Source organism: Cupressus sempervirens, chromosome 3 (assembly GCF_028749045.1).
Source record: "Cupressus sempervirens isolate cs-2001-9-10 chromosome 3, ASM2874904v1, whole genome shotgun sequence".
NCBI lineage: Eukaryota > Viridiplantae > Streptophyta > Pinopsida > Cupressales > Cupressaceae > Cupressus > Cupressus sempervirens.
In genome coordinates this window covers 872,595,227-872,607,852 of record NC_143120.1, presented here as the reverse complement: position 1 = coordinate 872,607,852, position 12,626 = coordinate 872,595,227, and the positions used below count along the sequence as shown (strand labels likewise).

At 34.6% G+C, this 12,626-nt stretch overlaps 1 protein-coding gene across 1 annotated transcript in view; it reads right to left on the bottom strand.

Moving 5' to 3' along the window:
* LOC149569565 (GTP-binding family protein) overlaps positions 1–12,094 on the bottom strand; it is a 161,442-nt gene extending 149,348 nt beyond the window's left edge. Inside the window, exon 1 of the mRNA XM_089822237.1 lies at positions 10,389–12,094. Within this exon, the coding sequence (XP_089678363.1) occupies positions 10,389–11,957 (1,569 nt within the window). The 5' untranslated portion in view covers positions 11,958–12,094. The remainder of the gene's footprint in view (positions 1–10,388) is intronic.
* Positions 12,095–12,626: the final 532 nt, after the last annotated feature.

Here is a 12,626-nt window from a genome sequence, read left to right as displayed (position 1 = left end):
AATGTGTGGGCCAAAAAAACTCGTCTATTGCCATGCAAAGTCATAAAACAATCAAAACTGCAGGGGCATAAACCCTATTGGCAATAAAATTACATGGGTAGGTGTAAATACATTTAAATTCATAAACCAACATGTTGTCCACAACTTAAGTCAAAACAAAATCACAAAAAATAGAGAATAGTTGTTAAACTTGACAGCCAATGATTTTTCTGCATAATGTTCTTTTCAAAGAAAAAGTCAAGATTTTTCCCATTTTGCAATTAATGTGGTATTATTCCTATTTCTGCCTCAATGATTAAAATCATAAGCAAGGAGCAACATGACTTGTCATTGAGATCTAAGAGCCTAGTCACACATTTTAACCATTATTGCCACTTGAATCACCACCCTTAAGGAGTAATACCACTTAAAATAAGCAAATTTAACTAATAGAATCAATTCTTCAGCTGGTTACCGTTATTAGCTATTACTGTTATAAAATTTGCTCTGACTTGTGAAACCACTCCAACCACCTTCGTTACCCTTTCTCCCTTGCATAACCCACCCAATTTGTGTGAAATGACTTAACACTTTGCATGCTTTGATACTTGTCACATATTTTAACTATAATGGCCACTCAAATTGCTATTTATCCCTATTTATCTTCTTGCTATCATTGCCATTTAGAGTGCAACATTTCCTTCGTTTAATTATTTAAAATACATGACATACTAAATTAGACTTGATGATTACTCTCGTGTAATAGCTTTCCAAGATCATTTGCTTCTTTGGATTCAGTGATCAATCCTTCTTTTTCGATGTTTCTATGCTGCTCCTTCCTTGCCTCACCGTCCTCTAACATGTCTGTAATATCCCCCTAATAATGAAATTTAATAACCAGAATATAAATCTATAAACACTTTGAAATCAGAAGAAACAATATTTATGACAAATTGATTGATTAAGAGATTGTGATAATTATAAGATAATTATGTATTAATAATACCTGATATTTTTTGAAATTGTATGTATGTATGTATGTATGTATGTATGTGTGTATGTGTGTATGTATGTATGTATGTATGTGTGTATGTGTGTATGTATGTATGTATGTATGTATGTATAAGGAATTATATAAATCTTAACATTTAGAATATATATTAATAACAAATTGAATTATATTAAAAATGAAAATACAAACCTGATTAATTAGTCACTAAAGGTCGTGACTGTTGAATCTATAGAATCAACAATATATAAGAAAGGAGAAAATATATTAATTGGGAGGGGGGGAAAGGAAGATAATAATACGAAAATAGCAAGCCTATAGATGAAACACAAAATAACAATAATGCAAAACTCCTGCTAGCAATGATGGTGAGAATGGCAACAACAATAATCAGGGGACAAGGCAAAACCATCGCAAGAGTCGGGAAGAATCATCGGACAGAAATACAAAAAAGTAAATAGAAAAAAAGACAGGAGTATTCAGAATCAGGGAAATAAACAAAGAAGCAAAGAATACCATTAGCAGAGGAGAACCTACAGGCAGAATTGCAAACGAAGGAGTAAAATTCATTTTTCAATCAGAATATAAGTAAAGGATTCAAATAAAATACACCAAGATACCAACAGCAAATGAGACCACCAAGACAATAGGCATCGAAGGGAAGAACATGTTAGAAGAGATCAAAAAAAGAACAATATGATAGAAGGATAATAAACAATATAATCTGACAAATACTGGCAGCGTGGATAGAGAACGAAGTATGAGTAGATATAATTCTGAACAATAAATAGAAAACATATTTCCTTAAAGACATCAGATAACATTATACAGAGTTAGATGTCAGATTCAGACAAAGGAAATAAGTAAAGACATATACACAATGTAACAGGAGCAGAAATGAAATTGACCAGCGCAGAAGCAAAGTAAGTAACATCCATAAGACGTCGACAATATAAGGAGGCATTTGTATGCAGACCAAGTATTGAGAGCTGTATAAAACAAATAATATTACAATAGATTAGACAAATAAATACGATCATCTCTGGCAGTGAGCAACAGGATTGATATTGAGAGTAGGGGGGAAACAATCATAACTTGGCAATAAGATATGTGAAATCACTCATCAACACCAGAAATAACCACATAAGAGACTCCATGTTGGCACCAAGGAAATTTAGGAGAGATAAATTAGATGTATCCAGTCTAGCAATTTAGTCAACAAAAATAGCATCGTGACTGGTTGGAGGAAATAATGAAGAAACTACAGTAGTCTCAACATAATTGGGTCTAGCCTCAAAGAATTATTACTTCAGCAATCCTACATTATTAATTTGGTGCAACTTCAAACAACTACAAGAATATATTGTAACATAGTTACTGTATATAACCTTACAGAAAATAATAGAGGTACCAAAGATAAGATTAACTTGATCCATGGAGAATGAGAATTATCACCATAAGAGATGGATATATTAAACTAATAGAATCATAGTTGAAACAATTATGGAGACCAAGTAAGAACTTCGTAAAGGACATTCACTTGAGGGTCAAGCTTCTATTGTATAGAGAACTCAGAGATTAGAGGGTATTCTTATTGGAATGTCAAGATTCCAAGTAGGATCCTAGAGAGAGATTTAGAGAAAATCCCTTAGAGACAATATATATATTGTAGTGGTCAGTCATATGCATACATCAGATATAAGAGACTTGGTTAGAGGTGGGATCTCTACCAAGTAGTGTTAATAAGAGCATACTCAGAGATCCCAAGAGACCTTAGGAAGGGAGCTCTTCATATGATGATCACCTAATCGAGAAGTAATTCTCATTAGAGGGTTAGGTGATTTGAGAAGAGTTCTTTATGAAGGATTAGGAGGGGTTAGCGGGCCAGTATTAAGATAAGTATGTAATTAGTTCAACACTTTAACATGTTTTTGGATTTTGATATACATTTCCTATGTTCTACTAACAATTGGTTGCAGATTTCAGCACTCACTCCTCAAACTAGAAGAGGAGACATCACAATGTCACTTGGATAAAGTGGTAGAAGGATCTTTTCAATGCTCACTAAACTTGTTAAATCTGTAACTTCGATACTATACAGATCTGACTGCACAAGATCATTCAGATCTGTTCTTGCATGAAAGGCCTATTAATACTTGCTCCTTGTATAAAGGCATGATCGGCATCTCCCTTGGGTAATGATGTTTAAGAATGAAACTAAACTAAACATTAGTTAGTTTGATAACAAACATAATTATCTTCCTTTAGCACCGATTATGAGAAGTCAAACAAAGGCCGACCTAGATAGGGTCATGTCCCTTGGAGGGACATGCCCTTTGGTTACCTTATTTATGTAGGGTGTGGTTGAAGGTTAAGGCCACACAATTAATATAAGTCTGCTCCTTAATCAATACTGCCCTCAAACGACTTGTAGAAGTTAAAAGCATTTCTAGAATTATATTTCTCCATTCATTCAAGACTGTATATTGAAGATTGTCTCCAGTAAGCACAGAAAAGGTACAATCTAAGTCTAATTCATAACAGAATTTTGTAGAAACTTTTCATGGTATCAGAGCTCTGGTAGTCAAACCTAGGCTCTGCAAATTAAATAATCAAACTTGATGTATATCTAGCATCAATCTCCTATCTTCAATGGCATACACAATCAGACCCAAGGATAGGTTTGATGGGAAAGAACACTTTGATGCTTGGAAATTCAGGATCATGATGATTCTTGAAGAAAATGATGTAAAACAATTTGTTGATTCAGCATCCAAACAACCTGTTGTTGAATCTCATAAAACTATCTAGAGTAAAGGAAATAGAAAAGCCATATAGATCATATTAGATGGACTTCAAAATGAAATAGTACCCATGCTAACGAAACATTAAACAGCATTTGATATGATGAATGTATTATTAAATGCATATAAGGTTAACAATGCAACTAGAGTTCTCGCACTAAAAAGGCAACTAAATCATATACAAATAAAGAAGGGAGAATCAATGAATTTTTACTTCCTAAGGGTTGCTAGTCTAAGAGATGAACTTGCAAGTATAGGAACCATCATTAATGACACGGAACTAACACTGATGACCATAGATGGATTACCAAGTTCATGGGAAACATTCGCACAAGGAGTTAGTCCCAGAGACAATCTTCTTGACTTCAATAGACTTAAGGGAGATTGTCTTCAAGAAGTATCCAGAAAACTTAAGAAAGGGGGAAGTTGAAAACTAGAGATGAACTTCATGTTCTTAACACAAATTCCTATAAAGGCAAGAAGAAGCACTTCAAGAAGAAAAGGGTAATCAAAAGAATGACAAACTTAAGAAAGATCTATCCAAAATAAAATGCTTCAGATGCGAAAAGTTTGGACACTACAGATCTAATTGCCCTATGAATTCTAAACAGCAAGTGAACTATACAAACATTATAAGGGAAGAAGATAACTATGATCCTAAGAAACGTGTATTGTATTCAACACTATCAAATGAAGTCTCAAGTAAGGCATGGGTGATTGATAGTGGATCATCTAGACATATCATAGGATACAGAGAAACACTAAACTCTATATCAGAAAAAATTAATGGCGACGTCACCATCGGTGATAATTCAGCACATTCAGTCAAAAGAATTGGAAATTGCACCTTAAAACTAAAGTTCGGTAGTTCTCTTCTTCTCAAAGGAGTACTCTATGTACCAGGAATAAAAAGGAATCTAATCTCAGTTACAACACTTGAAGATGATGGACATAATGTTGTATTTATGAACGGTAAAGTAATAACCTGGGCTAAGAACTCCTCATTTAAGAAAGTAGAATTGATTGGTCAAAGAAAACGGTACTTGTATGAATTAAATTTAGAACCTAGTCGACCCATTCAAGCCTTAATTCATGAAGGTGTTGATATAAACGAAATATGGCACAGAAAATTAGGACATCTAAATTTCAAAACCTTATCTACTATGGAGAAGATGGTTACTGATTTACCTAAGTTAAATAAAGATCATTCAAACATATGCAAAGGATGCGCTCTGGATAAGAACACTAAAAGTCCATTTCATGATAGCACTAGAAAAACTAAAAATGTTTTGGAATTAATCCACTCAAATTTATGTGGACCTACATTTGTTCCTTCTTTTGGAAGATTCTAGTACTATATACTTTTTATAGATGACTTCTCTAGAAAAACTTGGATTTACTTCTTAAAATGTAAAGAATCAAAAAAAATCCTTAAGAGATTTAAAGAGTTTAAAACCTTAACTGAAAACTTATCAGGACATAAAATTAAAACTCTTAGGACTGATAATGGAGAGGAATACACCTCATATTTTTTTAAAGAGTTTTGTAAACAAACAGGAATTAAGAGGAGTATACCGTTCCTTATAACCCACAACAAAACGAGATAGCAGAAAAGAAGAATAGGACAATTATATAAGCTGCAAGAGCTATGATATTTGATCAAAATCTAGAATATTATCTTTGGGCAGAGGCCTCTTATATTGTTGTCTATATTCAAAATAGAAGTACTCACTCCTACCTTAGAGATAAAACTCATGAAGAAGTCTTTACTAAGGTTAAACCTAATATAAGTCATCTTAGGATTTTTGGGTGTCCAATACATATATGTGTGTGTGTGTGTGTGTGTGTGTGTGTGTGTGTGTGTGTGTGTTCCAAAAGAAAAGAGAACTAAGTTAGAAGAGGAAAGGTATTTTTGTTGGGTATAGTGAAACATTCTAAAGCATATATGATTTTCATACCTAGTCAAAAAAATATTGAACTTAGTAGGGATGTAATTTTTGAAGAAGATTTAGCATTCAAAAGAGCTCTAAGTTCTGAAGAACCCACTCCCTTACCTAGTTTTGAAGGAAATATTGAATCTGAGTCTCAGAGGGAGAACATTGAAGAAATTGAAGATGAAATTCAAAACCTCAATCTTGACTAAACCAAAAATTCTAAGAAAAGACCACTTTAGCCCATTAAGACAATAGAGGAAGCACAAGACTTCGCTACACCATCTGGAACATTCAAAGAAAGCAAAACACCCAAAAGATTTTCTAGTTATGCAACAAACATGAATGATTTATCTAAATCAAAACCAACTAATATTTCAGATGCTATTAAAAATGTAGCTTGGAAGAATGCCATGATAGAAGAATACCAATACATTATGAAGAATGATGTTTGGGAAATTGTTCCAAGACCTGAAGGAAAATCTGTTGTTTCTTCCAAGTGGATATTTAAAATCAAGCCTGTTGCTGATGGTAGCATTGAAAAATATAAAGCCAAATTCGTAGCCAAGGGATTCTCTCAGAAAGAAGGGATTGATTATGAAGAAACCCTTGCTCTTGTTGCCAGATACACCTCCGTAAGAATAGTCCTAGCTATTGCAGCATCGAAGGGATGGAAAGTACATCAGATGGATGTAAAACAACATTTCTGCATGGAAAGATTACAGAAGAGGTATATTTGGAGCAACCTGAAGGATTTGTATCTCATAATCCTAAAAAAATTGTTTGCAGGCTCAAAAAAGCTCTCTATGGGCTTAAACAGGCTCCACGGGCATGGTATGAAAGAATTGATAAGTATCTCACCGACTTAGGATTAACTAAGAATGAAGCTGATCCAAATCTATATTATAAAAGGGATAAAGATGATATGGTAATTTTGATATTGTATGTTGATGATTTACTAATAACAGGTGATGATCATCATAGATCAATGCAAGAAAAATCTAATCAGAGAATTTGAGATGAAAGATTTAGGACTACTTCATTATTTCTTAGGACTGGAAGTATGGCAAAATTTTAACAGCATCATACTCAATCAAGGAAAGTATACAATAGACATCTTGAAGAGATTTGGAATGTGGAACTGCAGACCTATGTCTTCTCCCATGGAGACTAATTTACATAAACTTAAGAAAGCAACAACAAAATCACCTTTCATAGATTCTACTCTTTACAAATAGATGATTAGGTCCCTTATGTACTTGGTAAATACAAGACCTGACATTTGCTATGCTGTCAATGCATTAAGTCAATTTATGTGCGAACCAAAGGAGATTCACCTAGTTGCAATCAAACACATCATGAGATACTTACAAGGCACTCTTAACCTTGGGCTCAAGTATGAGAAAGTTGAATTAGACCTAAATGGATAAACACTCAGATTGGACTGGAAGTGTTACTGATAGGAAAAGCGCTTCAGGATGTTGTTTCAATTTAGGCTTAGCAATGATATCATGGATATGCAGAAAGCAGTCTTCAATAGCACAAAGTTCCACAGAAGCCGAATACATTGCAGCAACAATGCCTCTCAGGAAGCGGTTTGGCTTAGAAAGTTACTTGTGGGATTATTTGGTCAAGCCATGAATCCTTCGATTATTCATTGTGATAATCAGAGTTCAATCAAGCTTTCTGTGAATCTAGTTTTTCATGACAGGCCTAAACATATTGAAATTCCTTACCATTATGTAAGAGATATGGTAGACAAGAATACTGTAAAATTAGAATACATTTGCACTGCAGATCAGACACCAAATATTCTCACCAAACCTCTCTCTCGAGTAAAGAAAGATCACTTCAGAAAAAGACTTGGTATGGTTGAATTGTAATTCATTTGTATTCTTTAAATTATTAATAAAATAATTTTATTGTCGGGCTATTGACTATTATGGGCTCCACCATTTGTATACATTATTTTAGAGGTGACGATCTCTGAGATAATAAACACTTGTATGAAAGACATTATGAGACATGATGATGTCTTAGATAATGTGCTAGACAGTAGAGATCTACTGTTAGATCTAGATGAGTTCAAGATCACATTGTGGTGTAGACATTGTTATGCCTATGAGTCACAATTTGGATAAAGGAAGAATTTTATTATTCTCCGGAGTTTATTCTGTGTTCTGGCACATCTTAACTTAGGATCATGTTGTGATATAGGAATGCCAGTACCTATGAATCACAACTTGGATAAATGAAGAATTGAATTATTCTATGGATGATTATCCTCTATACTGTATTATTTCCAATACTGTTATCACTAGGGTCAATAATATGTCATATCACAAGTATAGTTATATGACATAGTATCATGTGTTTGATGATAACACATGCTAAGAAGATTCAGATAGATATAGAGTGTCATTCTATGCTTATTCATCATAATTGATGATGCTGGATATGTTATCTCTCAGTATTATCAAGTTAAGAGGAAGTGTTAGATCTGTATCTTCGATATTATACTGATCTGATTGCACAAGATCATTCAGATCTGTTCTTGCATGAAAGACCTATTAATACTTGCTCCTTGTATAAAGGCATGATTGGTGTCTCCCTTGGGTAATGATGTTTAAGAATGAAACTAAACTAAACGTTAGTTAGTTTGGTAACAAACATAATTATCTTCCTTTGGCGCCGATTATGAGAAGTCAAGCAAAGGCCAACCTAGATAGGGTCATGTCCCTTAGAGGGGCATGCCCTTTGGTTACCTTATTTATGTAGGGTGTGGTTGAAGGTTAAGGATGCACAATTAATAGAAGTCTGCTCCTTAATCAATACTGCCCTAAGATGACTTGCAGAAGTTAAAAGCATTTCTAGAATTATATTTTTCCATTCATTCAAGACTGTATATTGAAGATTATCTACAGCAAGCATAGAAAAGGTACAATCTAAGTCTGATTCATAACAGAATTTTGCAGAAACTTTACAAATCTTGCATTCAGGTCCACATCTTCAGATTCCTTCCATCTTTATTTGATGTCTGGCAATTTATTCATCATCTCCAATTCATCAAATAACCTACACACATTGTAAGTTATGACAAAAATAGGCAGACATTTGACAACTTAGCGATTTGACATGAGGGAACTCTATAATAACTGACTACAATACTAATGAAATTTTCAAAGAGATACTAACTTTGGTACTAGTACTATGGCTACGAATGGGAACAATTGTACATGATAAAATGTGCGTCATGTATGCAATCCAAGTAACATCAAGATAAAATGGACATGAAGATCACTTGTGGATGATTAAATTAGAGTATATGGCGTCATTCTTGTAATGACCTTAGAAGTATTACCATCTGGTTTCTTCTCATGTTTCACAAATAAAAATATCAAGGTGGAATTGCACATTATATACCTAGGGATATGATATTGTAACATAAGTAGGTTGATGGAGATGTCAATTATGTTATGAATTGCCTCTCCATTATGTTAATAAGAGGAGGTCTATATCAAGGAGATGAACATTATATTGAAGACATGTGAAGAGTGTGACATTGTGTTTGGGATCTGTTGGAGATATAAAATGGGACGCTGTTTCCGTGAGGAATATTAAATGGTGCTACCCTACCTCAAAAGTTTATTCTATTTCTACATATATAGGATATTAGGGCATTGAGGCCTACAAACAACAGCAATATTGGGTTTGATTTAGCTTCTACTTTATCTTATTGCCATTAAGATATGTGTGGATGTTGTCAAGCTTATTTTAAAGAATGTATGACTAAAGTTTTAGGCCTTCAGATCATGTTAGACAAACCTATTTGAAAATTGAAGTACAACACAAGTTATAATTAAAGAATGTAACATTTTGTATTGCTTCTAAAGGAACGGTTCAAGAAGATACTGAAAGCTTTTTATGAGAGCACCTGATAATTATAGTTATTATAGTTAATGAAAAAGGTTTAATCACTACATAATGTCGATCCAAATTTACAAGAGACTTTGAGAAAGTAATTTAAGTATTCATCCATTCAATCAAAAATACATGGTAAGAAAAGCAGTGCATTGAAAAATAACTATCTACAACCTCGCTAGAAATCAATATGTTAGTAGCATTTAGCAAGCAATGTCATGAGTTTGCTGAAGTTAATGTCACTAATCACTGAAAGGTAGACCCCTTTTCTGATTCGTATCATATAAGTTTGGCATGTATTTAATTAAAGAAGTGTACATTTAACTCTGATCTGACCCAATTGACGATGGACTCATATGCGACAGAGGATTTAGAGTAGATTCTGCCACTTGTATTTGAACGATAAATATTTGGCTAATAAATACACCGTAGTCTGAAAGAATTATGATACTCTTTGAGAACCCCGATGGGTGACAGAATGCAAATACACATTAACACAGCCAGGATCTTTAAGTATGATTAGAAATAAATAAATCAACGGTGCATTGTGGTGATCAATGTACTTGCTAAAAAATCAGACAGAAAGGCAAACGTGCATTGACAGATTGCATCCACATCAACAAGATTATGGAAGCATATATAAATTGAAAAATGCAATCAATGTTATCAATCTAAATTTGTGCCATATATGCTTAGGACAGTCATTCGTGAATCAAAACTTGGAAGGAAAAGTCAATGACAAACCACGAAATTTGTCAAGGTCGATTTTCCAGCATTGGGCGGCCCAATAATCCCAACAGACAGCGATTTCTGATCCTCCTCCCTAACTTGCCCTTCATTTTCCTTCTCTATTTCATCATCAGGCTGTGCCAAGGAAGCTTCGAATAAAGCTCTGGCCATCTTTGAAAACCTCCCCTCCTTTTCTACGGGATTCAATTGGGGGGAACAATCTTCTGTAGAGTTTTCTGTCTGCTCTACTCCAACTAGTCTATTATTGTCGTCTTCCTCCTCCTCTAATGCATTTGCAATTGTTGTCTCTCGCTTTGCAAATATATCAGTTCCCTTACCAACAGTTATGTTCTCTTTATGCTTGCCTGTCACGAGAGTAGACTCCTCCAGCAATCCTTCTTCAAGCTTCGTGGAACCTCTTTCGGAAGGACAGTTCGTAACAATATTTTCATATGATAGTTTGAATGAGTTTATAGCCTTAGTCAACTCCGAAGCCATCCGTTCCTTTTCTTCGGAACTATGCTGAGGAAACAGATCTTCAATATCCTCATCGATCTGTAGCATTTCATCTTCGTCCTCACCCTCCTCCAATTCATTTGCTGTCTTCCCAATGTTCTCCTTTTCCTTTGCAGATTTGTCCTTTTTCCTCTTTGCAAATTCATCCTTTTCCTTAATAACTCTTTCCTTCTCTCTCGCAAATGTACCCTTCGCCTCATCTTCTCCCTTGACCTTCTTCAATTCAACCGTCTCACTTTCCCGGGCAAATTTTACATCACCCTTTGCGATTTTCCCCATCCCGTTCTCCTGCTCGGTCCACGGGCCTCTTTTGAGCTTTCTCAGAACAAAACTTCCCTCTTCCTTGGCAAAGTTATCCTTTTCCTTCGCAAATCGCTGTTTGCTCTCCTTCTGCTTAGCCACTGGACCTCTCTTAACATTCTTAGAATCATTTTTTCCACTTGCGTTAGCAAATTGACCCTTTCCCTTCATAAATTTATCTTGTTCCTCAGAAAGTTTAACCATAGTCTCCTGCTCTATCCATGGACCTCCTTCAGCCTTCTTTGAAACAAATTTCTCTTTCGCCTTTGCGAATTCCTTCATAATCATCTCCTTAGCCTTCTTGAGCTTTTCTTCAGCGGCATGGATCCCCCGACCTCCTTCAGCCTTTTCCGGACTGGATCTTGCAGAACTCCCTGAAGCGTTATTTTTATGTCCATTCTGTTTGATACCAAAGACCACTTCCTCAACCTTGGCCCTGTAGGCAGCGTTCCAAATAGGCTCAACGGTTGAGGCCTTGCCCTCTTCCTCCCTGTGAATGGAACTTGTGGCCGAGCTGTATGAATCGTAGTCATCATCGTTTTGAGGACTAGCGCTGGATGAGCTGGAGAACCCGCGAATGAAGTGTTGTTTCTCGCCTGTGCCGACGGTGTTAAGGGTCACACCAATTATGGCCGACGATAAGCAATTTTCAGCACACTTTGAAAAGGCCTCAGATTGAAGGGCGTTTTCAAACAACGTGCATTGACGTTTCAGTGAGAGTTTTCTACAGCAAAGAGCAGCGCCCGCTATCGTGTTTCTGGCATGCATTTCATCCGCAGCTTCTGCTAAAAACGAATAAGGTAGCAATTTCAAAAATGAAAGATGGACGTTAGGGTTTAGGTGGGTTTAAGAGAAACATCCAAACTGCGACAGTTTTATCACATTAAACCCCTGGTTAAATAGAAATCATTATATTTTCGAAGTTCAATATCAATTTAGTACTAGCGCTTGCACCAGATACCGTGCCATGCAATAGCCGATAGTGACATTCTAAACATGTTGATATGATTAACGAGTGAGAATGTTGTAATTTGCTTTAGTTTTCATGGTTTGAATAACAATGTGGTGTATCAAGAATAGAAATGAATTGACAATTCAATATTACTAGCAATAATGATGTAACAATAACAACAAGTGTCACATAGTAATATGTATTTGTATTGTTGTTAGTAATTTTATTTGTAATTATTGAATACAAATTGTAATTTTTTAATAAATTTATAATACATTTAATGCAATTCAAATATTAAAAAATCAAAAAATAATTATTGTGAAAAATGCAAAAAAAATTATATAATTAATAAGTTCTCTAAGCATAATTAAAAATGAATAAATAGGATAGTATAAAAACTTATTGTATTCTTATTACCTCATTGGTAGTTGTAAATAAATTTTACTTTAATGCTTATACATCTTGTAAATAGATTCTCATAAATA